At 53.0% G+C, this 26,657-nt stretch overlaps 3 protein-coding genes across 3 annotated transcripts; 2 read left to right on the forward strand and 1 right to left on the reverse strand.

The window, feature by feature from the left end:
• Positions 1 to 540: 540 nt before the first annotated feature.
• On the forward strand, positions 541 to 4,010 carry TMEM262 (transmembrane protein 262). The gene is made up of 3 exons (XM_053277905.1): positions 541 to 1,212; positions 2,686 to 2,785; positions 3,771 to 4,010. Exons 1-3 carry the CDS (start codon positions 967 to 969, stop codon positions 3,848 to 3,850), a joined length of 426 nt encoding a protein of 141 aa, XP_053133880.1. The 5' UTR covers positions 541 to 966; the 3' UTR covers positions 3,851 to 4,010.
• On the reverse strand, positions 3,958 to 13,754 carry ZFPL1 (zinc finger protein like 1). The gene is made up of 8 exons (XM_053277903.1): positions 13,450 to 13,754; positions 12,102 to 12,240; positions 10,692 to 10,803; positions 9,471 to 9,664; positions 8,528 to 8,603; positions 7,858 to 8,022; positions 5,398 to 5,527; positions 3,958 to 5,037 (listed from the first exon to the last, which is right to left on the reverse strand). The coding sequence occupies exons 2-8, from the start codon at positions 12,201 to 12,203 to the stop codon at positions 4,851 to 4,853; spliced, it is 966 nt and encodes a 321-aa protein (XP_053133878.1). The 5' UTR covers positions 12,204 to 12,240; positions 13,450 to 13,754; the 3' UTR covers positions 3,958 to 4,850.
• Positions 13,755 to 13,760: 6 nt separating this feature from the next.
• Positions 13,761 to 23,315, forward strand: CDCA5 (cell division cycle associated 5). The gene is made up of 6 exons (XM_053277904.1): positions 13,761 to 14,021; positions 16,245 to 16,357; positions 18,775 to 18,837; positions 19,793 to 19,831; positions 20,674 to 21,192; positions 22,504 to 23,315. Exons 1-6 carry the CDS (start codon positions 13,940 to 13,942, stop codon positions 22,582 to 22,584), a joined length of 897 nt encoding a protein of 298 aa, XP_053133879.1. The 5' UTR covers positions 13,761 to 13,939; the 3' UTR covers positions 22,585 to 23,315.
• Positions 23,316 to 26,657: the final 3,342 nt, after the last annotated feature.

The raw sequence follows: 26,657 nt of genomic DNA on the forward strand, positions 1-26,657 counted from the left end.
AGCTTCGCTACAAATGAATATTCATGTTCCTGCATTTGACAGATTTGTATACCGCCCAAGAGGCAAGTCTCTGGGCGGTTTACAACAACAACAACAACAACAACGATTATTATTATTATTATTATTATTATTATTAATTCAATTTCTATACCGTCCTTCCAAAAATGGCTCAAGGCGGTTTACACAGAGAACAAACAAACAAAAACACAATGCAGTATAAACAGCCAATGAAAAGGCTAAAACATTAGAACAATTTAAAACTTAAAACGACGTTAAAACGATTCAAAATAAAAACAATTAAAACAGTGTATCTAGTTAAAAGCCTGGGTGAACCAATGTGTCTTGACTGCCTTTCTAAAAGTTGCCAGAGAGGATGGGGAGGCTCTTATTTCAGCAGGAAGCACGCTCCGAAGTTTCGGGGCAGCAACAGAGAAGGCCCATCCCTGAGAAGCCACCAGATGAGCCGGTTGCAACTGCAGACGGACTTCTCCCAATGATCACAATGGGGCTCCTAGCAACGAAGACGTTCTCTTAAATAGCTCCCTTTGCTAAGCAAGGTCTACGGCATTAGCATGGGAGACGACATGTGCGAGCACGATAAGATCTTCCCCTTAGGGGATGGGGCCACTCTGGGAAGAGCACTTACCGCCTTGCATGCAGAAGGCCCCAAGTTCCCTCCCTGGTGGCATCCTCAGATAAGGCTGAGAGAAGATGCAACTTTGGAGAAGCCATTCAACAGATGGACCAATGCTCTGGCCGGCTAGAAAGCAGCTTCCTACGTCCTGATGACTGTCACCGAGGACCCCCCACCCGTTCTAGAACCTGCAGTTCCCTATGACCTCATCGTCGGCCCAACGTCCAGTTCTGAGATCGACATCCAGTTCCGACTACTGGCTTTGCAACATCCAGTACTGACAACTGGTTTAGCCGAGTTCCCTTCTGTAGGAGACTCCCGTCTCTTCCGGCATGGAGCCGTCCCCTCCTGCTTTTTTGCTCACCCAATTCCAAACGGCAGCCAACCGGCAAATGGCAGCCATGAGGAGCTGGAAGGATCCGTTCGTCACCTTCACCTTCCCAAAGAAAGTCATTTTCATCATCCTGTCCATCTTATTCTTGCTGACTCTCGGCGCCTTTCTTAGCAACGACTTGTTTCACTTCTTCTTCTCCCAAAATGGGGACCTAATGAGCTTCAGGTTCACCATAGTGCTCTTGGTAAGGGCTTTGCCCCGCCCCCCCGGGCATCATTCGGGGAGGCCTGTGGGGCACAGACAGGCCGCTAGTGATTTACTCAGAGTCCCAGATATCAGCAGCCCTCTCCCTCCTCCTGGACCCAATGCCTAAATCCAACTCTCACACACGATGCTTCTTAATCAAGTAAAGCGATTGTCTTGTACTTAAGGACAGATTTCAAGAGAGAGAGAGAGAGAGAGGAGAAAATAATTGCGGATCTCTCTACCATAGTGACTAGACACACCAGCAGTTGTCTCGAGGCGGGCAAAGACGCTCAGCAAAGGGCCATTGGGAAATTCCACACATTCCATGTCCATTTGGAGGGAATTGGGGGGTTTTCAGTGGGCATTCCCCGTCATTCATTTTAGGACATTCTCTAGAGCAGGGATTCTCAATGTTGAGTCCCCAGAAGTTATTGGACTTCAACTCCCATAATCCCCAACTAATTTGGCATAAGGCAGCTCGCTATCTTCCTATCCCTACAAGACAATAGGGGTGTACAGAACCAGCTCGATTCAATCCAGCCCAGTTCGGCAGGTCCGAGTCCAAATCAGAACTGGCCGGCCAAAGGCTATGCTTGTAAGAGGTGGGGGAATTCTTTAAAAGTGTTCCAAGGACGGCCGGGGGTTGGGAGGGCACCGTTCCCGCTTTGGCGGCTCCTCTTAAGCTCCACCAGTGCTCGCCCCTCCAGCAGTGTGGGCCTCCAGCCGCCCAGTTCTGGCCTCTGTGGAGGCCAAATGTGTGACTTCCAGGGAGGCCACTGGTGTTATCACACAAATGGCCCCCAAGGAGGCTGGAACCAGGCCGTTCCGGGGGAATGGGGAATGCCGTCAGCACTTAGAGCAGCCACTGTAAGGTGCCCTCCTGTCCCCGTCACCGCCCGGCTGCTGCCCTTCGAACACTTTTAAAGGATTCCCCCACCCCTTGGCTTGTGAAGGGGTATCCACACCAGATTTCCCTTTACAAGCCTTCGAACCGGGTCGACCAAACGGACCGGACTGCCTGCCAGTTGGACCGGACTGGCTCGCAAGCCAGCCGTTCAGTTCAAATTCGAACCACCAACCCTAGTTCCAGGCACACCCCTCCCAGCCAATAGCAGGTGGCTCATGTTAAGCTGGAGCCAAGAGCGAACAAAGGTGAAGAGGGATTGCTAATCCGGCTTTCTGCTCACCGGATACCCCCGGCACCTAATAATCGCCACTAGCGGAAAAGCTTTATCAAACTATTTCTCTCCCTTCTTTTGCGCTCAGACCTGGGTCCCTGAATGATGTCAGACTAAACTGCCATCGTCCCCAATTTGGAGTCAGTGGGGCTGATGGGAGTTGTATTCCAACACCATCTGGGGACCCAGGTTTGAACATGAGAATGGCCCTGCTGGATCTGGCCCAAGGAGGCCCATCTAGTCCAGCATCCAACAGAGACACATCATTTTCCTTTTCTTTTGGATTCCTGCAGTTCTCACATGTGACCAGTTTTTACTGGGCGTTGCTGGCAACGATCTACACCCTGCAGGCGGACGACAACGTGCTGGTGTGGGTGGCTCTGACGTCCCTTGGTGAGTCTCCGCAAGCTGGAAACCTGGGGGCTTAGCTCTTCCGACGTGTGGGGTGGAAGGAAGGGATCCTTCTGGTGGTGTTGTGTCTACAGCAGGGGTTCTCACACTTGGCTCCCCAGATGGCATTGGACTACAACTCCCATCAACCCACCCACCGCTGGAGGGGGCACTGCGACAGGGGAAGATGGGAGTTGTAGTCCAACGTCATTTGGGGAGCCACGTTTGAGAACCCCTGGTCTAAAGCAAGGCTGCACAACTCCAGCCCTTCAGCTGCGGTCGGAGAATAACCCCTCAGCCCTGACTGTCGGTGACTGTGGTTGGGGAGGAGCGGAGCTGTAGCCCAACCACTGCGGAAGGGCTGGCGTCGTGCAGCTCTGGTCTATCGGCTTGGGAGGGAGGGAGCAGGAGGCAGGGAGAGAGGTGGCCATGGGGAGACACAGGAGGGGGTCTATGAAATTATGCCTGGAGTGGAGAGGTTGGGGAGAGAGAAAGAAGACAGCCAGGGAATATGGCCAACAGCTGCAGAAGGACCAAAGCTGGGCAGGGCTGGCATTTGGCTTACGGACAGCAGGAGGCCTATGACCTCTAGAAGACAGGCCTGTCCATGGCTACCATTTTTGATGGCCCAAGACTACCTAGCTGTTCATCTGAGGGCACCCCTGCCAGCCTCAGAGGCAAGATGCCTCCATCTCGGTTGCAGGGGAGAAGACGGCATGCCCTCCCCTCTTGCCTGTGGGCTCCCCAGAGGCATCTGGTGGGCCCCCTGTGGGAAACAGGGTGCTGGCCTGGACAGGCTTGGCCCCATCCCCATCTCGCCCCACAATATCTCCCTTCCCATCTGCCTTGACCTCTGGCCCAGCATTCCTGATAAATGCCAAAGAGCCTCCCTCACCCCAGACACAGAACCGAGCAGGTAGCGCTCCGGGATAAGAGTCAGTCGGTGGTTTGGATGCCACACTAACCCACTGCTCTTGCTCCTGCCCAGCTTGCAACTTTATCTCCTTCCTCATCCGCTTCTGCTTGGACTTCCTCACCATCTCTTACCGGAAAGAGGAATACAAGTAGCAGTGCCCGAGAGAGAGAGAGAGAGGCAAGGCAGGAGTTGACGGCCAGGCCCCGGCAGGGCACGACTCTCGCAACGCAAGAAGGGAAGCAGCCGAGGGAGCCTGCGATTCAGCAACGGAGTTTAATAGAAGACCCAATAAACACGCTTCTGTGCCTGACAGTCTGGCCTTTCCGCCAACCCCTCCACACACCCCCACCAGACCCAAGGTGGGGGAAAGCCACACTGCAACCCATGGAGGGCCTACGGGAGGAAGCCAACTACTCAAAACTCTCCCCCCGCCAAAAGTCAGAGAGAAATCCCCAGACTGGTCCCACACTTTTAGATGAGGCAAGAATCCATCAGTGAATGGCGCCCAAGTACTGTTCGTCTCGGGAGGGGAGGGAGGGTGGGTGGGTGCTTCCTCCCCCCCCGCTCTTAGAACCGCAAATGCCAAACTGGGCCGGGGCGGGTGGAGGAGAGTTCCCAGGGCCCCCAGGTCCAGCTGGCCAGTCCCAAGGCCTTTCGCCTCAGCAGAAGGAAGCCCCGGAGACTCAAGGAGCGGGAGGAGGGGAGAAAGGGGCTCCTTCCTTTCCCAGCAGCAGCGGTTTCCCCTCGGGAGAAAGGAAGACCCACGAAAAGCGGCCGCCAGATCGGGACCCCCCACCCCCACCCCCGCTCTTCTCTGCAGTCGTGTCCAGGCGAGCAGAAGCCACTCCACCCACCCACCCACCCACCCCGCCCAGCAGTTTCCTTTAGGCACCCAAAGGCTGGCCTCCCAACTCCAGAAGAGGGGAGAGGCAAGAGATCTGGCCCGTGACCCGTCACCCAGAGGGCCGGCCTCCCTCCCAGCTTTTGCAGAGGGGCCCTTGCAGGCTCGTGCTTCCAGGGAAGGGGGCTCACTTGACCCCAGCGGCTGCGGCCCAAGAGCTGCTGTGGGACCTTCCTCGGTCCAGCCCGCCCCGGCGGCCAGGAGGGGAGACGGGCACCTTGAGGCCGGGCTGGGCGCCCCGCCGTCCTCGCTCATTCTTGTCCCACCCGGATGTGCGGGTTGAACATGGGGTCCAGATTGGGGTCGTTGTCGGCGGAGGCCCGGCCCAGCTTCATCATGACGATCACAAGGGTGAGGAAGCCGATCCCGCCAATCAGGAGGAGGATCAGGAACCTCTGCATCAAGGAGCGTGGCTGCTTCCGGGAGCTGAAGCGGTTCCTGCCAGGAAAGGGGGAGAGGGGTGAGCCATCTGGGTGGTCTCCTTAGGCACAGCAGAGACTCAACCCCAGGCTGTTGGCTTGTGAGCCTAGTCATTGGCTGAGCTGCTGTCAGGTCACAGATGTTCTGCTGAGGGAGGGAACAGTAGGGATAGAATACTAAGGCACAGTCCAACTCCTGAGAGGGATGTGAAAGGTCGAGTTTGGCTGGGAGAGAAAAAAACTCATGCAGAGGGGCTTTTCAGCCAAGGGAACAGCAGCTGAACTGCACATGTGGAAGGAACCGTCCATACTTGGGGCTATTGATCTGGCCCATATGCAAATCTCCGGGCAGTTTGCAATCTAAAACACAAGCACTCACTTCAGCAGCTGGGCAAGCCAGCCGAGCGCCGGCCGCCGGCGGTACTTGTCTTCGTCAAAGTCGACGCGGGTGTCGGCGGCCCGGCTGCCTCCGCCTTCCCGGGTGTCGTAAACTTTCCGTGGTGATGAGGCTGAGGAGAAAAGAGTTGGGATTGTGCGGGGGGCGCTGAAAGACGGCCACACTCCTCCCCACAAAAAGACAGGTGGTTTTCACATACACAACCTGCACACAAGTATAGGAAACATAGGAAGCTGCCTTATGCTGAGTCAGACCCTTGGTCTATCTAGCTCAGTATTGTCTTCACAGGCTGGCAGTGGCTTCAATGTAATCATCATCATCATCATCATCATCAACTGGGGGAGAAGCCTGCTGAGCCAGGTGTCCCTCCCCCTCCGAGGAAAAATAAGGTTAAAAGACTTCTGCATAACACACACCCACTCCGCTCCCCACACATTTGGAGGAAACCAAAAACCGTATAGCCCGCAGGTTATATACGGGATAATACGTATACGACCTATGTATATACGTGGCTGGTTTTTGAGACAAGATGCAGGCACTCCTCTCTCCTCGCCAGGAACAGCGCCGTCTCTCCCCTGCCCTCCTCCGCCAGCCGGCGTGGGAGCGACAGAAGCCAGGCAGCTGCAGCCCCCTCCTGATCTCCAGACGGGCTGAAGCGGAAGAGGCCCCCATTTTCCCACCACTTGTCCTCATGGGGGGTGGGTCCATCAGCGGCTACTTGTCTAGATGGCTACAGGCGACCTCCAGGCAAGCCCAGCGGCAGGGGAGCAATAGCAGGACAGGGGGCAGGCCCCCCGCAGTTGCCTGTGGGCTTCCCGGAGGCATCTGGCGGGCCATTGCGTGGAACAGGATGCTGGGCTGGATGGGCCTCCTTGGGCCGGATCCAACCGGGCTGTTCGGATGTTCCCTTCCCAGCCTGGCAGAGCGAGCAACAGGAGAGGCCGTGGAGGCAGAAGCCTGCCCTTCTCTGCACAATCCTCGTTCCTTGGGGTCCTCCCACCTTCCCCTCTCTCCAAGCAAGCCACAGCTAGCATTCCCCTTCGGGGGGCTCATGCGCTCATCACAACGGGCACAAGCTGGAACCCCATTTACTTGGAAAGGAGGGCAAGGGAGGAGATTTGCAGCTTGCCATAATGACCTGGATCCAAGGCTAGGTTTCCCCCAAAGTTCTTTGAAGTTAGAAATGTGGGTGGGTGGGTGGGTGTGGGTGGGGGGAAACCTTGTATTCAGGGTCCTGTTCCTTCCAGAGAAATACAGGTATAACCTGTCTTTAACTTCTATTGTTAAGGAGGGTGGTGACTCCGAGTACCTGCTGCAGGGAGTCACAGCAGGAGAGAGGGCAGGCCTTCAACTCCTCCCTGTGGGCTTCCAGCGAAATCTGGCGGGCCACTGTGTGAAACAGGATGCTGCACTAGATGGGCCTCCTTGGGCCTGATCCAGCAGGGCTGTTTTTAGGTTCTTATGACTTTAAATTCAGAGTCCTATTTGGGTAAATAAAGCAATACTGCAGGATCCAAGAAATCAGGTAATGCTGCCATTTCGCACAGTGACCATCCAGGAAGCCCAGGGCACAAGGGCAATTGCTACCTCTACCAGCTTCCACAATTGTGAGGGACGCTGCTCCTGGACATGGAGGTTCCATTTTAGCGAACAGCCACTGGCACATCTCTCCTCTGGGAATCTGTCTAATCCCCTTTCTAGGCCTTCTGAGCCTGGGACCATCACCTTGTCCTACGGCCCGTGAATTCTTCAAATTTTCTCTTTTATGCAACGGGGCGGGAGCTCTGTGGCAGAACAGCAGCTTTGGATGCAGCAGGACCCAGGCAGGGGTGAAGACAGGCCGGCTCCGTTTATCAGCCCGACAAAATATTTTACTGGTCAAGCTGTGTTGGTACAATTGCTCATCGGGACGTTTCCTACTCATCAGCCATCCCTCTTCCGCTCGGCACAGACCAGTGGATTTCTGCAGCCCTGGTCCCAGGTTCAGTCCCCGATGGCATCTCCCGGATGAAAGAGATTCCTGCCTAGCGACCTTGAAGACGACGCTGCCAGCCTGCGTCGGCAACACTGGGCCAGATGGACCAAGGGCCTGACTCGGTAGATAAAGGCAGCTGCCAATGTTCATCTCTCCTGAGACAAGTGCCAGCCGATGGGTCACATTACGGGGACAGACCGAGGTACCCCACCCCACCCACCGCGACATCTTCCATGGAGCACCCCCACCGTTTTAAAAAGGAGCTTCCTTCAGGTCTGCGACGAGAACCTGGCCCTCCGGCAAGCGACCCACGGCGCTTTGCTCCTCACCCATCACAGCCTTCGAGCGGCTGCAGCTAAGCCAGGCCGCAAAGCGGGGGGGAGGCGTCCCAGGCTCTTTCACAGAGCCAGCCCCACCCAACTCTAGGCCTTCCCCTCTGCCACTGAGATCCGCCCTGGTGAGGAGACCTGCATTCATGGAGGCAGGGTCCGTGCCCAAGGTGTTCATGCTGACGACGGTGTGCTGCTCCTGCATGTCTCCGTTGTTCAGGCTCTGCTGCTGCTGGGCCCCGGGGAAGCCAGTGCCTGGGCTGTAGGAGAAGCTCTGCTGGCCAGCCTCCTCGGAGTCGAGGTCTGGATTCGGAGGGGGGAGGAGAAAGGGCTGGTTAGGGGTGTCCAACGAACCCGTTCGGCGTTCTAGTCTCGGAACGCCGAAGCGGCCGGGAACTCCCTCATTTGAAGCAGCTCTAACGTGGGGGCGGGGTGGCTTTAAGGATGGGGGAGGGTGCACTTACCCCCACCCCAGCTGCGCTTCCCCCTCCGGCGCTCTGTGTACAAATAGTCCCGCGGGGCGGAAGCATACCTCCTTGCCGCCCCGCTGCCGGTCAGTGTGGACAATACTAAGCTAGATGGGCCAAGGGTCTGGCTCGGTAGGCGGCCGCTTCCTGGTTCCTGTGCTTGGGCAGCACCTCCTCAGGCCTTTTCTTGAGCTGTGAGCTAGGCAAGGGGCCGGGGAAGCGCTGCACTCTGGGAGCAGTCTCCCCTCTAACAGGGATTCCCAGACGATGTGGGCGACAACTCCCAGCGCCCCCAGCTGCAGCGGCACGGTGCCTGGCCCCTCCCACTCGGCCACACTCACGGGTGAAGCTGGACCAATCGGTGTAGTCTGTGGTGTCGTGAGAATCCATCTCCTGGACCATCTCCATCTCATCAATCTGAGCAGAAGACAGGGAGAAATCAGGCTGAGGCTCACGGTCTGGCATAACAGAAGCAAGAAACATCTCCTTCCAGGGAGACGGATGCCTTCTCGCAGGATGGGCACAAGCACTGAATCTCCAAAGAGGAAGGGCTCCACATGGATCTAAACCTTTGTTCCACACAGAAGTGGGTGGAGCACATCAGAAGAGGAAGAAAAGAAGGGGCTACAATTGGCACCCCCCTGAAGGAGGGGAAATACTGGCTCCCCTGCCACCAGGCTCTCCCCTGCCACCAGGCTCTCCCCTGCCACCAGGCTCCCTGTACAGGCCCAGAGTACCCCCTCCATCAAGGGGCTCTTTTGACGGCAAACCTTCTCCCCCACTTCCAGCTGACCCAGGAGATACACACCACAAAACCATTCTCCATCCTCCAGCCCGCTTGGCATGCTCCTTGGCAAATGTGCCGTTTTTGCCTGAGCGACAGATCCCCATGAGCATTCCCGGTAACCGAGATTCCCAGATATTGACGACGACAACTCCCACAATCCCCAGCTGCTGGGCAGGATGCCTCCAAATCCCAGTTGGAGGGGAGCATCAGCAGGAGAGAGGGCATGCCTTCATCTCCTGCCTGTGGGCTTCTCAGTTAGGCTGACGGTTTGGGCGGGCCACACCAGGGTTAGGGTGGGCCACAGGCTGCCGGACTAGAGAGGCCTTATTGTTGCTGTTTGTTTACTTATTCGATTTCTATACCGCCCTTCCAAAAAATGGCTCCGGGCGGTTTACACAGAGAATAATAAATAAATAAGATGGATCCCTGCCCTCAAAGGGCTCACAATCGCAACAACTGGAAGTGAAATGGCTGTCCCTCGGGCTGTTCTGCCTTACCAGTGGGAGCCCGAGGCCAGCCCGCGCCCAGTTGACCGTTGAGAGCTTTTCTCGCAGCACGGAGGCCACGGGACTGACCAGGTTGGCTGGGGGAAAGATGGGGCCCAGGCAGCTGGAGCACTGGTAGCCAGCAGGGGCCGTGTTCTTCGGGAGCTGGTTTGCCATCTCGTTGAGGCAGGACCAGTGAAAGAGATCTGCAGGGAAGGAGAGAGAATTGGTTAGGGACCATCCAAAGAGGAAGGGGCTGTAAGCTGCCTAGAGCCATACGCAGCTTAGCTAACCATTAACCTAACCATACGGCTTAGGCTAGGCTTTGAGGGGCAGCGAATCATGTTGCTGTAGCTACAGTTCCTCGGGCAATTAGGAAGTCAGTGAACTATAGTAGTAGAACTATCTTTATTACAGTCTCTGACCAGCACAAAATATACAGGTCTCTATAACCACTCTATAACTATTATTATTAATTATCATCATCTACAGTTTATATCCCGCTTTTCCTCCAAGGAGCCCAGAGCGTTGTACTACATACTTAGGTTTCTCCTCACAACAACCCTGTGAAGTAGGCTAGGCTGAGAGAGAAGCGACTGGCCCAGAGTCACCCAGCGAGTTGCATGGCTGAAGGGGGATCTGAACACAGGTCGCTCCGGTCCTAGTCAGCGTCCTCTCTAAGTTTCTGCATCTGTGTGAGGAATGAGTTTTGTTCTGGGCGGCAGTATCAAGGCAGTGTGTGCGCACCTGCATTCCGAGTGGGGCCTTTCTGATTTAAGGTTGACATATTCAGGCTTCCCAAATAAGGGTGGCCTAATTTGCAATTATGCAAATGGCATATTTGCAAATGGCATAATGCAGATTATGTGGCACTCAATTTGCATTTTATTTATTCAATTTGACAGATTTTTATACTTTCCCCTCCTCTGCCCTCCCATGTGATCGGATCCAGAGTGAAATCCGGGAAGCGCATTTGAAATCTATGCAAATATGGGGGGAATTTAACAGCCGGGTGGAGGAGCCAAAATCCAGGGGCTGCCCTAAATTCCGGGGAACGTAACAAGGCTATCCTGATTCAATCTGAGTGGGATCTAAAATTTACTGAGCAGACATAAAAAAAATGTGAGCTCGTTCCTATGTGCACACCGTAGAAGGAAAACTGGCCCTAGACCACCACATTCTAACCGCCACACCATACCTGGAAGCATGCAACAGCCCAGAGGTTTTACTGACCGTAACAGACGAGACGAACTGTCTCTTTGGTGGAGAGGAGAGTATTGCACAACCGGCAGTTGGGGTTGTAATCGCTGTCCTGAAGCCATTGGAGGTACGACTGCACAATGCACTGGAAGAGACACAAACACTTGGAAGCAAAATGGAGAGGAGAGGAGAGGCCGGAGGAAAAGCTGACCGGCTGCCAACAATGAGCAGTTCCCACAAGCCTGGAGTTTTTCCAAGAGAGGCAGGGGCAGAACACGGCTTGACCCCTGCCGAGCAGATCGAAGAACAAAGGAAGCTGTCTTCTACTGGATTCTCCAAGGCTGCGGGCAGGAGTCTCTCCCAGCCCTATCTTGGAGATGCTGCCAGGGAGAGAACTGGGAACCTTCTGCATGCAAGCGGGCAGGTGCTCTTCCAGTGCTCACACAGGTAGTCTCCCATACAAACACAAACCAGGGCAGACCCTACTTAGCAAAGAGGACAATTCATGCTTGCTACCACTCTCCTCCCATGTTCATTTTAGTACATTCCTTAAAGCATCTGCTTTGCGTGCAGAAGGTCCCTGGTTCCCTCCCCGACATCTCCAAGACAGGGCCGAGAGAGATTCCTACCTGTAACCTTGGAGAATCTGCCGCTGGTCTGTGCAGACAATCCTGAGCTAGGTGGACCAAGGGCCATAGGAATGCATGGGATTTCCAAATGGCTAGCGACCATTTAGATCAAACCAAACCAATCTTTATTATGGCAATAGAGCAGCAGAAGACCATTCAGAAATTCAATGCATTCCATGGCCAATTGGAAGGAGGAACATAGAAACAGCAGTGCTTTGCCCTTAGCAAAGGGGACAACTCATGCTTGCTTCTACAAGACCAGCTCTCCTCCCGGAGTGGGTTGAGGTATTGCAGTTAAGCAGATGTCTATACACTGTCAGCTGGTTAAAAGCCAAAACTAGGGCTGCAGTCCTATACACTAGGGCCCCCAAATGTTGTTGGACCTTTGTAGTTGGAGATGATGGAAATTGTAGTTCCACATCCGGGGACCCCAGTTGGATAACCCAGGCAAGCTCCCAGGCAAAGGGCAGAATTGCATGGTGCCAGGGAACAGCGTAGAGCCAGTCTGCTTAACATCGGCCCTCCTGCAGATGTTGGCCTACAACTCCCATAATCCCCGGCTATTGGCCACTATGGCTGGGGATTCTGGGAGTTGTAGTCCAAATATAGCTGCGGGGGGCAAAGTTGAGCAGGCCTGAGCAAGATTAACCAAGGGTCTGACTCAGAATAATGCAGCTTCACTTGTTCAAAACAGAGTGTGTCCTTTCGGAGGCGACACTGGACATCCCGTCCCCGCTGCTGTCAAGAAGCAACAGATCCCCCCCTCCCACATCTCATTCCTCCTCCCCCCCACAAGTCCAGCGGCCCCACATACCTTGGTATGGTTCGCCACAATGCAGTTTTCACAGACATTCACCCGGTGCTCAAAACAGAAGAGGTTGGTGACCTTCCGCTTGGGGCATTTACAGAGCCCCATGGTGGTAAGCACAGCACCGACTCAGGACCACAGTGGGCTGGACGGGGAAAGACAGATGATGGAAGCAAAGCTTGAGAGAGCACCTGAAGTGCCAGATCTCCAGCCTCCATCTCCGCCCCAAGCCCTCTCTCAGTGCCTGAATCTTCATTGCCAGAAGGACCCAGATTCTGCACTGCCACTAATTAAGTTCTCTCCCACCCCATGTCATTCCTCTTCCAAAACAACAGAGACCACAGAAACATCCTCTCCCTCCCTAGGTTTAGTCAGGACCTTGATGCCACAGAAGCCACCGTGCCTATGCCCGCCTGCCTCTTTTTACTACCAATGCTTCTTTGCCTTTAATAGTCGCACAACCGCCCCCAAGGCAGAAAGTGATGCTCAGGGAAGCAAGAAGCCGCACCTGCTGAATTTCTGCCTGTCACGCCGCCATTAAAGGGACAGGAAGATGCTCAGCCAGAAAGAAAGGAGATGGGGACAACCGCAGCATGTAAACCTGCTGCTTAGGCTGTTCTCTCCAGGAGGCATACAGCCCTTCAGAATACAGATCGGATCTCATGATGCTTCGTAACATCCCTACACCGCCTAGAGATATACACAGCAGGCGGTATAGAAGTATAATAAATAAATAATATCCTGGACAGGCAGCACAACAAGGGGGGGAAATACTGTATTAAAGCAGTGCCTACATAATATAGTTGAGGAAGCCCTGAGCAGCTTGGGAGGTGGGGGATTTGCTTGCCAAGCAAGCAGGAGCAGGCAGCATCCGCCTGTGGTCGCCCATCCACCAGGAGGGCTGCGAAAAGGGGCCACTGAATCTCCTAAAGAACCCAGGCGTCCTGATCCCACTGGACCCTCCCCGGGTCACAATCCTGGGGACATCCACTGGGGAGGAAGTGCCGGCTTCGACTCCCTCATAAGAGGGCTGGAGTGGCAGCCACGGTTCCCTCTACGGTCGGGGGTGGGCGGGGAGGCGCTCAGCAGACGTTCCCATCATCCCCTCATCCCCTGCTGCCATGGCTATGGGACGATGGGAGCTGTAGTCAGGCACAAGTGGGGGTGAAAACCCTGTTAAGAGGGGATACTGGGTGGGGGCAGCAGCCTTGGAGAACCCAGGAGTCCTGGCCTCCCGCCCGCCCCAGAGGAGTCCGACTCGCGCCCTCCACAGAGGGGACCCAGGCGTCCTGGTGACAGGCAGCCTCCCCGCCCCCATCAGGGAAGCCCAGGCGCCCACCCCCACCCCTCTTACCAAGGGGTCCTGGCCCTGGTTGGTCGGAGCCCCCTGGGCTTCTCCCCCGCCCTGCCGGGGGAGACGAGACGTGGGGGGGGTCTTCGGCCCCCTAGGGGCTCCTGCGAGGGGGAGATGGGGGGCCCGAGGGTGGGCGGGGCGCGGTGGGGGCAAGCGAGAGTCTGGCTGCCACGTCTCTTCCGGGAAGGTCGCGCTCTGATGGCGTCACGAGTAAGAAGGACGGGCGGGGGCTCGCCTTGACCGCCCCGCACTCGCGAGACCTCGCGCACGTCTCGCGAAGAGCAGCTGCAGCCCCTGCTGCCTCTCCCAAGATGGCGGCCGGAGCGTTGGTCCCCCCCCTTCGGGTTGACGTCACTACCGCTGGAGTCAGTCTCTTCTCCCTTCTTTTTTCGCTGTGCCTGCGCCCCTGGTCGACGTCACTTCCGCCAAAGCAGTGGCGGGCGATTTCAACGGCGGAGAAGCACTAGAAGGGCAGCAGGGTAGACCTGCCATGGCGGGAGGCGGAGGAGCGGGGCCGGGCGCGGGACCCCGGTGCCCGCGGAGGACTCGCTCCGCGGGGGAGGCGCTCCCAGGTGAGGCCCAGTGGAGGGTAGCGCAGCGCCCCTAGGTCCGGGAGTGCCCGGCGGTTGGACTACAACTCCCATCATCCCCAGCCACAGTGCATGGATGGGGATGTAGCTCCGCAGCAGCCGGAGTGGCCTTTCAGGCATGGTCCCTCGGCTAAGCAGGGCCCACCCTGGTTTGCATTTGAAGGGGAGGCTGCCTGTGCCAACGCTGTGCTCTGGGATGCAGCAGGTTCCCGCCATCCCTGGCAGCATCTCCCAGCCAGGGCTGAGAGAGAACCTCGGAGAAGCCGCTGCCAGTCTGGGTAGACAATCCTGAGCTGGATACACCAACAGTCTGACTCAGTATATGTCAGCTTCCTCTGATCCTGTGCTTGCAGCCACAGCGGACACATGCGGGAACGTGCTGGGGCTTTGTTGTCGTTGCTTTTATGAACCTTGGGGGATGGGGCAGCTCTGGCAAGAGCACCTGCCTGCTTGTATGCAGAAGGTTCCAGGTTCCCTCTCTGGCAGACTCTCCAAGATAGGGCTGAGAGCGAGTCCTGCCTGCAGCCTTGGCCGAATGCCCCAGATTCCCTCCCTGGCAGCACCTGCAAGACAGGGCTGAGAGAGAGCCTTGGCGAAGCTGCTGCCAGTCTGGGTAGGCGATACTGAGCGAGATGGGCCAAGGGCCTGACTCAGTATATGGCAGCTGCCTGTGTCCCAAAGGGCCGTAGCAAATGCCTGGAATGGAATGCATCCCTATGGCCCTTTGGAAGGAAACGGAGCTTTTCAGTGGGCGCCCCCTTCCAACATTCATTTTAGTGCATTCCCTCGAGCATCTGCCTGCTTGCCTTGCCTGCAGAAGGTTGACTGTACCCTGCCTGGTGGTAGCATCTCCAAGGCAGGGCTGAGAGAGAGAGAATCTCCTGCCTGCAGCCTTGGAGCAAACATGAATTGTCCCCTTTGCAAAGCAGGGTCCATCCTGGTTGCGTTTGAATGGGAGGCTCCATGTGTCAGCACTGTAAGATATTCCCCTGAGGGCAATATAGCTCAGTGGAAGAGCACCTGCCTGCTTGTATGCCGAACACCCCAGATTCCCTCCCTGGCAGCATCTCCAAGAAAGGGTTGAAAGAGATTTCTGCCTTCAGCCTTGGAGAAGCCACTGCCAGCCTGGGTAGACAATACTGAGCTAGATGGACCAAGGGTCTGACTCAGTATGTGGCAGCTTCCAATGTTCCAAAGGTTGCCTACCCCTGTAAGGCAGAGCTGGGCCAACTTGGACCTACAGTTGTTTGCCCCATAACTTGTGGCTGGGGATGATGGGAGTTGTAGTCCCAGTTGTGGTCCAGCTCCTCCCACCCTTAACTGGGGCCATCACTTACTAAATGGAGATTTGTTTTTTTTTACCCACAGGTATCTCTGCAGCTCCCAGAACCCCCCAGCCAAAGCCATTGCAGCTGGAGATTCTGGGCATTGTAGTCCACAACATCTGGGATTCCCTGTTCGCGGAAACACTGACTACAGCTCCCAGAACCCCCCAGCAAAAGCCATGGCAGCTGTGGATTCTGGGAGTTGTAGTCCGCTACATCTGGGATTCCGAGGGCACATTGACTACAGCTCCCAGAACCCCCCAGGAAAAGCCATGGCGGCTGGGGATTCTGGGAGTTGCAGTCCACAACATTTGGGATTCCCCGTTCCAGGGAGCACTGCTCCCGAGTCACCTAGGAGTTGCCTTCTGCAGAAACAGACCATCAGTCCACCCACCCCAGCTCTGACTCCGGCAGCTCTCCAGGGTTTCAGGCAGAGGAGGGTCTTGCTTGGAGATGCTGCCAGAAGGCACCAGGGGTCGAACCTGGTGCCTTCTGCTTGCAGCACCCCCAGGCGGTCCACCGTTGCTCTGCCATCCTCCTGGAAACGGTGCCAGCTTTCCACGCCATGGGCGGGTCCTGGGTCCAGCCCTTGGCAACGTCTTCCGGTAGGGCTAGGAAGGACCCTTCTCTGTCTGAGCTGCTGCCGTTGGGCACAGGCAGCACTGAGCTGGGTGGACCAAGGGTCGGATTCAGCGCTCACTTGACTGCAGTAGGTCCTTTGTGCCAAACCACCAAGCCTCAAGCGGAGCAGATAAAAGAGATGCTCCAGCAAAGCAAGGAAGGGCGGAGTTCTCAAGCCATCTCATGAAAGCCATGCGCTGGTCTGAGAGATGCCGTCACATTTTCCTCTGACTCCCCCTTGGTTCTCTTCTCTTGCCAGGTGGTGCCGTTTCTTCTCTTCCAAGGCGCAGATCTGCGAGGAACGTGGCGGCGGCTCAGTCCTTGTCCCTGGAGAAGCCACGCTTGGTGGCCAGCAAGACGGTGGCCAGCCCGGTGAGTAGAAGCCAGGCCTTTTCTCCTGTTAATCTATGCGGGGCAGTGTTCCCTCGAACAGGGATTCCCAGATGCTGTGGACTACAACTCTACAGAGATGAAAGTTTGGGGCGGTATACACATTCGATCAATCAATAAATAAATAAATAACCCCCAAGCAAAGGCTATCGCAGCTGGGGGATGCTGGGAGTTGTAGTCAACAACATCTGGGATTCCATGTTAAGAGGAAAACACTGATGGGGGTGTGTATGTGTTTCTGATCACGTGAGAAGTTATGCGGAAGTATGAGTCCAGAGTAGCAACCTTGCTTCCACTTCCAGTCAAGGACAACTTCCTTTCTTAAATGCATTGCTTCTCAACGGGTAAAGCATAACCCTCAAGCCAACAGGAAGGCAATAAGAGCGTCACCAAACTTTACAATAACCATATAATGAAAAGTCAGCCTCGACTGGATCCAGTGTAGTTCTATAACTGAAAATATTTACAGTCTACGATAAGACAATAACATAAATGGTTGGAAAATATAGTTAGTTTCACACCACTTAGGTTTTAGAGTTTTTGTTGTATTTTAGAATTGTTTTAATCCTGTTTTTAATGGTTCTTTAGATTGTGAACTGCCTAGGGACTTTTTTGTATGGGATGGCATAGAAATGTTCTAAAAAGAGAGAGGAGAGCTGGTCTTGGAGTAGCAAGCATGACTTGTCCCCTTAGCTAAGCAGGGTCTGCCCTGGTTGCATATGAAAGGGAGACTAGAAGTGTGAGCACTGTAAGATATTCTCCTCAAGGGATGGAGCCGCTCTGGGAAGAGCAAAAGGTCCCAAGATCCCAGGTTCCCTCCCTGGCAGCATCTCCAAGATAGGGCTGAGAGAGATTCCTGCCTGCAACCTTGGAGAAGCCGCTGCCAGTCTGTGAAGACGATACTGAGCTAGATAGACCAAGGGTCTGACTCAATATATGGCAGCTTCCTATTTTCCTAAATAAATAAATATATCACTCTCCACACTATGGACTTTACCAACCCTTCAATGTTACGTATTTACTTTCACTGGTATGTTTTCCAATCATTTATGTTTGGTCTTAACTCAGAGTGTAAATATTTTCAGTTATAGAACTGCAGTGGATCAAGTTGTGGCTTCCTCTTCATTACATGGTTACTGTATAGTTTGGTGGGGACCTTATTGTTTCTTGTTGGTTTGATCTTGGAGATCGCAGAACACTTTATCTTCTAAGCATCACCCTCGGCCGGGCTATTTCTTTTGTGTGATCCCTCTACAAATTCCTTGTGGGGCTCTGTTTTGTCCCCATTGGACGCGGAGGTGCTTTGCTGTCGGGGAGAACTAGACCCTGTGCGACTGAGCGTAGGCGGGGTAACTACGTGTCCCGGCCCCCAGAGAAGGGTGCATCTTCTGCTGCCCACCTTGAACAGAATGACGCCAGTTTTACTTCTGCTGCCAAAAGCCGACAAGTGAAACGGATGAGGCTCTGACCTCATCCTCGGATGTCTGGGCATTGTGTGTGTCCTTGCTGTGGCTCTCCAGTCTGAGCCCTGCTGCTAGCAAGGTCGTCTGCTGGTGTGCCCACGGATTCGGGGTTTGGCCAGTCCCAGGCGCCAGGGAGCCGTGGCACCTAGGCATTGGACGCTGGCGCCTAGACTACAATATTCAGGGGCAGCGTGGTTGAATCACATCTTGATTTGTCCCAGGCAGCCCTGTGCCTGTCCTAAGCGTGTTACTGGTAAAGTGGGAGAAAGGAAGTCTCTTTACCCTCCCCAGGGTCTGCCACAAAGTAGGGCTGCGAGAGACTCCTGCCTGTGACCTTGGAGAAGCCGCTGCCAGTCTGGGTAGACAACACTGAGTGAGACGGACCAAGGGTCTGACTCAGCATATGGCAACTTTCCATGTTGTTATTAATTATTTATTCGATTTCTATACCGCCCTTCCAAAAATGGCTCAGGGCGGTTCCTATGACTCTCTTCCCCTATCAGTGAAAGAGGGGGAGTGCTCGTCTTTGGCGTCATTCACCGAAACGTCATGGCCAACCTCTGCTTAGAAATAATATCATGGCCCAAACCCAGTGCCTATTTCTAAACTGACAGGAATTGAACCCAACTTAAGAGACTGTGTATCTCATTACTGATTTATACAGCAGACTTGGAACTACTATTAAAGGTTAAGTGTGCCGTCAAGTCAGTGTCGACTCCTGGTATTACTACTAAGAGTATTTATATAAATATTTATATATGCACTTGAAGTGCATGGGACATTGCGGAATGTCCTAATAAAGCAGATTCTTTCGCCCCAAAGAGTTCTCGGTCTGGAGTCTCTGCAACAGGCTGCTTTTGGGCAGGAAGGTGTGCCTCGTTCGGCTCAGGTTCTCTTCGCCGTCTCACCTGTGGTGTTTTTCTCTCTCTGCTGCAGCGTCCACAGCCATTTGCCACACGGCCAATAACTCTGAAAAAGATTGTGCCACGGAGTCAGCAGGTACGTGGTTTCTTACAGACGCGCTGGCATTCTTCCCCCTGCGAGTGCAGAGAGCTGTCTGCGGGCATGCTCTCTCTTATGCCCTTCTGACTTCTCGCATCTGGAACCTAGGCTTCATCACAAATCGCAGCTTGGGACCCACTTCCAGCATGGCTCCAGATTTTTCTCCTTTGGGGAGTAAGTGTGTCCTAAGGCGAATACTCCGTTTAACTCAGAAAATATCTCAAAGCGGTTCGTGTCGCACGAGGAATGAGCAGATGGTTTTATAGCTGCTTCCCTTATACACACAAAGAAATACTATTTAGATTAACTAAAGGTTTGTTTGTTTGTTTAAAATATTTATACCCCACCCCTCCTGTATACTACTGCTCGGGGCGGCGAATACTCTGTTTAACTCAGAAAATATCTCAAAGCGGTTCGTGTCGCACGAGGAATGAGCAGATGGTTTTATAGCTGTTTCCCTTATACACACAAGGAAATACTATTTAGATTAACTAAAGTTTAACTCAATTCAGCAACAACTCCGTTTGCTGCTCCTCCTTTCTGACTCCACCCTGCACACTCTGTACAGCAGGGATTCTTGACGTGGGGTCCCCAGCTGTTATTGGACTTCAACTCCCATAATCCCCAGCCCCAGTGGCCCTTGGTTGGGGATTTTGGGAGTTGAAGTCCAATAACAAGGTTGAGAATCCCTGCTCTACAGGATCCCCACTGGGACAAACTTCTCGCCGACACAATGTAAAAGAGTACTAGATAGAATACAACACAGGTGTTGTCTGAAATGAATTAGATTCTCCTAAGGGATGCACCACTAAGAGTCACTGGGGAAGACTATTGTGGGCTAAACTGGGACAGGTGCCCCTTGCAAATGTTAGAGGTATACAGCTCTATTTTGTAAGACCAGATTCCGTGTAGATTTCATGTGTGATTTTTCTTTCCCCCCTCTCCAAATTAGAGAAAAGCAGCCGCCTCAACTCCCCGCCGGAGCCCTCGGGTAAGTGTCAAGTGGCAGATCCTGTGGGTTTCCAGGGGAGAGCATCTGTTTTTGAGGAATGGTGGGATAGCTCAGTGGTAATGCATCTGGTAATGCAATTGAGAGCCAGTGTGGTGTAGTGGTTAGAGTGCTGGACTAGGACCGGGGAGACTCGAGTTCAAATCCCCGTTCAGCCATAAAACTAGCTGGGTGACTCTGGGCCAGTCACTTCTCTCTCAGCCTCACCTACTTCACAGGGTTGTTGTGAAAGAGAAACTCAAGTATGTAGTACACCGCTCTGGGCTCCTTGGAGGAAGAGCGGGATATAAATGTAATAATAATAATAATAATAATAATAATCTGATTTGTATGCAGATGACCCCGTTCCTGGCATCTCGGCAGGGCTGGGAAAGAAACAGATTCAGCACATCCATACTCATGATTGCTGGCTCTTTGAGCTTGCAGACAGGAGTTTCTTTCATATCTTGGAGTTGCCAGGGAGGGAAATTGGAAGCTTCTGCTCTCCTGCTGAGCTGTGGCCCCATCCCCCTAAGGGGAATACCTTACAGTGCTTACGTGTAGCCTCTCATGCAGGCGGTGTGGTGAAGTGGTTAGAGTGTTGGATCAGGACCGGGGAGACCCGGGTTTGAATCCCCATTCAGCCATGAAACCCACTGGGTGACTTTGGGCCAGTCGCGTCTCTCTCTCTCTCAGCCTCACCTCCCTCGCAGGGTTGTTGTGAGGACGAACATAACCATGTCGACCGCTCCTGGCAACTTAAAGGAAGAGCGGGCTAGAAATGTAGAAACGACTAGATCGGATAAAAATCAATAAAGCCCGGCTTTGCCTCTCCTGTCTTGCAGATCTCCCTCAAAGAAGACAAGGAGAATATCCCCGTGGGAGTTGCCGAAGGCAAAGGTCAAGGCAGCAATGCCCAGAGAGGACCAGAGCCGCTTTGCCTGCGTGGATCCTCTGACTCCCCGGCAGGGGCAGGCGTCCTGTCCCCAGTCAGCCCCCAAGCAGACGGATCCCGGCCAGGCGACGAGCGGGACCTGGCCATGGCGAAACGGGTGCGGCGCTCCTACAGCCGGCTGGAGCTCTCCCTGACCCGTAGCTTCCTGGAGGGCCAGGAATCCCCTGGTCCCGGCCTCTCGGACACCTCCACGCCGAGCCACGGCCCGGGCAAGCGGCAAACCCTCTTTGGCTTCGATCAGCTCCTGGCTCCGGGCGGCTTGGCCAGCGTGTCTCCGGTGAACACGAGCGCCCCCCTCAAGGCGACGGCGTCGGAAGCGGGGGCCCCCCTCGGGCCGGACACAGACATCCCCGGCATCTCCTTCATCAAGGCGATCAGGCGGCGGAAGAAGAAGATGCCCCAGTTTGACGTAAGCAGGGCGTGCGGCAGAGCCGGGGGTGGGGTGGGGGACGAGTGCCCAAGAAACACCCCCGTGCTGGCTCTCCGGAACGATTCAGACCCCAGGAGCGTGCTGCTGTGGAATCCGAACCCGGGACACCCCTGTCCAAACCAGCTCCTGCTATTAATTCGTGGGTTGACCCCAGGGCAGCAGTGGGCATAGGGATATCGGCAGCTGCCTCCTACCGAGTCAGACCCTTGGGTCCCTCTAGCTCAGGATTGTCAACCCAGACTGGCAGCGGCTTCTCCAAGGTTGCAGGCGGGAGTCTCTCTCAGCCTTATCTTGGAGATGCTGCTAGGGAGGGAACTTGGAACTTCCGATGCTCTTGCCAGAGTGGCCTCATCCCTGAAGGGGAATCTCTTGCACGGCTCACACATGTTGTCTCCCATTCAAATGCAGAACAGGGTGGTCCCTGCTTAGCAAAGGGGGCAATTCATGCTTGCGACCACAAGGCCAGCTCTCTTCCCTATGCCATGTTGCGGCAATCTTGGCCTTCCAGCTGCTGTTGAACTACAACACCCATCATCCGCCGCCACGGTTTATTGGGAGGATGGGAGTTGTGGTTCAACAGCGGCTGGAGGGCCACGATTGCCCGCTGCTGCCATAGGGGATGGGGCTATATAGCTCAGTGGTAGAGCATAGGAACATGGGGAAGCTGCCAGATACTGAGTTGGACCCTTGGTCTCTTTCGTTCAGTATTGTCTGCACTGACTGACTGGTAGGTAGGTAGGTTTCAAGTAGGAGTCTTTCACAGCCCAGCCTGGAGAAGATGGCAGGGCTTGAACCTGGGACCTTCTGCATGCCAAGCAGGTACTATAAGACTGAGCTTTGGGTCCCATCCCCTAGAGCTTCTATTTTGCAGGCAGAAGGTTCCAAGTTCCCTCCCTGATGCTAGTTAAACTAGCATCTGCACCCCTAGTTCTCATTTTGCTCCCCCTCATCTTCATTTTGTCCTGTCCGTTCTCCCCCCCTCTCCCTGCCTGCCGGCTAGCCATTGGCTGCACGTCCCCGTCGCTATCCTGCAGCTGCTCGCGAACTCTCACGAGAGTTGCCACACATGAGATCAGCGACGGGTACGCCTAAGAGAAACATAGATATAGATATAGAAGATGATACAGATCTGCTTCCCTGTGTACCAAACAGGTTGCGCCAGTGCTCTTAGCATTTCTGTCCCTTGCTCTGTTCCTGCCCTGCGCTCTGTTTCGGACCACGTTAGCCTTCCGGCTGTCCACAGAAGCAAGGCTACTTTTTGCACTGATGGGACTTTTCTTGCCTTTTCAGAAGTCAGAGCTGGATGAGTGGGCAGCCCAGAAGAACGCAGAGTTTGAAGAAGCCGAGAAATTTGACCTCCTGGTAGAATGAACATGTTAAAAAAACAAGTTTCAAGTTTCTAGTCCCTATGGTTGTGGTGATCCGTTTGAAAGCATATGAGCAATGGTTGCTGAAATCTCCAAATCTGCTCCAAATTCCAGAGCCTAGCATAGCTTCTCCCCTGACTAGCGAAGCCAGAATACAGTGAGCAGATATGCTTAACTTTGTCATTTATCCAGCGTGCAAGGAGCAAAACTTGGATTGCTGTTTAGAATCTGTGTGGGGGATTTGGGATGGAGGAAGAGTCAGAATGAAAGCCCGGGATGTCTGAAAGTCAAGGCAAAAACCCAGCATGGCTGCTTCCTCCATAGAGAAGTAGATGGCACCAAAACGAAATATTAGAAAAGTATCCTGGGACAACTCATGTTTAAAAGAGCCTTGCCTGTCCCCATGTGCCAGGAGAAGCTATTTGTCTTACGTGACATGCTGCCAGTTGGGGGCAGAAGAATCCCAACTCGCCTTGCCTGGAGATAGTTTATTTTTTTTCCTTGCCGCAAGTGAGTGGCTGTTTACAAGCCTGGCCACCTGTAAGCATACCTTGTGGGAGGGGTTTACGGGAAAGGAGAAAACGTTGTGCACCAACCCGCTTTAAACCTTGCTAGTCTCTGTAGAAAAGTTGACAAAAGTATTCCAAACTAGGCCTGTCTCTCAGGAAACCGTAGTTGATTGATGAATTAAGCTTGCGTGTATCTGCATAGTAATAAAACCTTGCTAAGTTACAAGTATGCTTTGTGTTTCTTAGATCATGCATGTCTCTGCATCCCCACGTTTGTGAGTGGAGCCTGCTTCTAAGGTGGCGGATAGCAGGCCTTGACCCATTTCCTTTGCGTTTGGGGGCTGGACAATGGACACTGGATGACATTCCGGGGCTTAGAGATTGACATGTGGTGGGAGGGTGGGTGGATGTGGGCTTTCCTTATCCCCTTTGCAAGTAATGGAAACGGGTTTGCTTAGAGTAAATAATGATTTTATTAAATCTCTGCCTCTGAATCTCCTAATCTATTTTTATTAATTTGATTTCTATATCACCCTTCCAAAAATGGCTGAGGGCGGCTTACACAGAGAAATAATAATAAACAAGTTGGATCCCTGTCCCCAAGGGGCTCACAATCTAAAAGAAACATAAGATAGACACCAGCTACAGTCACTGGAGGTCCTGTGCTGGGGCTTTATAGGGCCAGTTACTCTCCCCCTGCTCAATCAAGAGAATCGCCACGTGAAAAGCTGCCTCTTTGCCCAGTTAGCAGGGGTTAATCTAGGTGCCATGGTTAAGTATCTAAATGCCCAGGATTTGTCAACCGTGGCACGTGGTTTTTGCGTGTATTAAAAACAATGAACTTATAACTGTTTGCTCTGATTAACCGTCTAGAACCTCTGGAGTCAGGGGGTATATACATTAAATTTATAAGTAAAATATTTGACTTCAGTTGGCCAATAAGCATCATGTCCTTGGTAGCCACCTAATGGCACAGCAGGGAAATGCTTGACTAACAAGCAGAAGGTTGCCGGTTCGAATCCCCGCTGGTACTTATATCGGGCAGCAGCGATACAGGAAGATGCTGAAAGGCATCATCTCAGACTGCGCGGGAGGAGGCCATGGTCAACCCTGGGGCAGCCACAGAGAAGGCCCAGTCTCGAGCCGCCACCAAACAAGCCAGCGGCGACCGTAACCATGTAGCGGAAGACGAAATACACTAAACCGTGGGCAGTGCTCATGTTAAAACAATGGGATAGAATAACAATGCCCATTAAAGGGAATGTGCTGGAGATTGGTTCTTGGGGTGAAGAAAAATGAGGGCGGCGGTATACATAAATTAAAACCTAGTGTAAGTGGTAAGGAAGAGTTAAAAGAGATTATGAAGTACATTGGTTACTAAAGGGTGTGGAATGAAATGCAGAGAGAGAGAGTGAGAGTGTGTGTAAGTATGTTGGTTGCTAAGGCACCACACACCCCTTAGCAACCAACATATTTCTCTCTCTCTCTCTCTCTGCATTTCATTCCACACCTTTTAGTAACCGATGTACTTCATAACCTTTACTTTACTTCATAAAGACTGTATGTCTTTGACTGGCCCCCTAGCTTCCCGATCTCTTTCTCATCTCTTCGCCAATCTATTTGCGAGTTCAGGAATTGCTGCCCCGTTGTGGTTAATAAGTTAAATATTTTGGCAAGGAGGTTGGCAATTTCACATTTGAGTTCTTTGAGGACTCTTGGATAGATGCCATCCGGCCCTGGTGATTTGTTAGGTTTCAGTTTTTCCAGACAGTTTAGAACATCATCCCTTGTCACTTCTATCTGATTCAGCTTTCTAGCCTCCATCCCTAAAAAGCCTGGTTCAGGAGCAGGTATATGCTGAGTATCCTCTGCCGTGAAGACAGATGCAAAGAACTCATTCAGCTTCTCTGCAACCTCCATATCCTCTTTAATAATCCCTTTCACTCCCTCATTGTCTAATGGCCCAAACGCCTCCCTGGCAGGTTTCCTGCTTCTGATGTACTTAAAGAAGTTTTTGTTATTCCCCTTGATGCTCTCCTCCATGAAGTTATCCAAACCCCTCTTAAAGCCATCCAGCTTGTTGGCTGTCACCACATCTTGTGGCAGAGAATTCCACAAGTTGCTGATGCATTGTGTGAAAAAGTTCTTCCATTTGTTGGTCCTAAATTTCCTGACAATCACTTTCATGGGATGGCCCCTGGTTCTAGTGTTATGTGAGAGGGAGAAGAATTTCTCTCTCTCCACTTTCTCCACTCCATGCATGATTTTATAAACCTCTATCATGTCTCCCTGCAGTCGTCTTTTTTCTAAATGAAATAGCCCCAGGTGTTGTAGTCTTGCCTCATAAGGAAAGTGTTCCAGGCCCCTGATCATCTTGGTTGCCCTCTTCTGCACCTTTCCCAGTTCTACAATGTCCTTTTTCAGATGTGGTGACCAGAATTGTACACAGTACTCCAGGTGTGGCTGCTTTGGAAACTTTTGTTGAAAAGCAGTATATACCGTATTTTACGGACTATGACGCTACGGTCTATAAGACGCACCTTAATTTTAATCCAGTTTTTCAGAGTTTTAACATATTAAACTGTTAAAACATATAAGACGTACCTGAATTTTGGCGGATATTTTTCGAGGAAAAAAGTGAGTCTTATAGTCCATAAAATACGGTAAATATTTGTGGTGGTGGTTGTTTAAAGCCAAGGCGGTTTTGCTGTCAACCACCTAGAGACTTGGGTGGTGGGTGGTATGCAAGTATGTTCAATGAAACAAATAAATCAACAGCCCTGATTCAATCCAGGAGTTGTTCTTCTTGGTCCTCGAAGTGCTCGCCAAGGCGCAAGGGGGGCCTAAGTTGAGCAGGCCTGGTGTAGACAATACTGAGCTAGATGGGCCAAGGATCTGACTCAGTATCAGGCAGCTTCCTATGTTCCTAGATCCTACAAGTAGGGCTGCATCCCAGGAACAACTTGTTTGTGGGGGAAGAGAGAGAGCTGTGCCTATTGAGTGCCGGCTGATTACGGTCATTTCTCCCTTGGATTTAATCTCCTCGGCGCTTCCATCCGAATGATTTCCTGCCAGTCACAGGGAGGCAACCATGAGGCCAGGCCACGCGTGACCTTGGCATTGCCCTCTCTCGCAGGGAGTCGGGCTGTGCCATTGATTTCTGAGCTAGCCACGCTTCTCTCGGACACTTGGTGTCTTTTTATTTCACATCGGAGCAATAAAACTCAAGATGATGTACACCCGTTGAGAATTTTAGGCACGCTCTGAAACAGAATTAAATCTGATCTGTGTAATCTCAACATTGAAACTAAACTGTTCTTTATTTTGGTGCCTTTTTCTCCCTTGGAAGTCCACCCCCCCCACACACACATACACCCACTTTTGTGTACTGGAAAATGGTATGTGATTAACTATGTAATAATGATTTAATACATAAGTAAAAACAAGTGGTTCTGAGAAGAACTAATCTGCCTACTTTCCTTTCACTATAATTTTAGTGATTATTGCACTCATAGGAACATAGGCAGCTGCCATATACTGAGTCAGACCCTTGGTCCATCTAGCTCAG

Source organism: Hemicordylus capensis, chromosome 14 (genome assembly GCF_027244095.1).
Source record: "Hemicordylus capensis ecotype Gifberg chromosome 14, rHemCap1.1.pri, whole genome shotgun sequence".
Lineage (NCBI taxonomy): Eukaryota > Metazoa > Chordata > Lepidosauria > Squamata > Cordylidae > Hemicordylus > Hemicordylus capensis.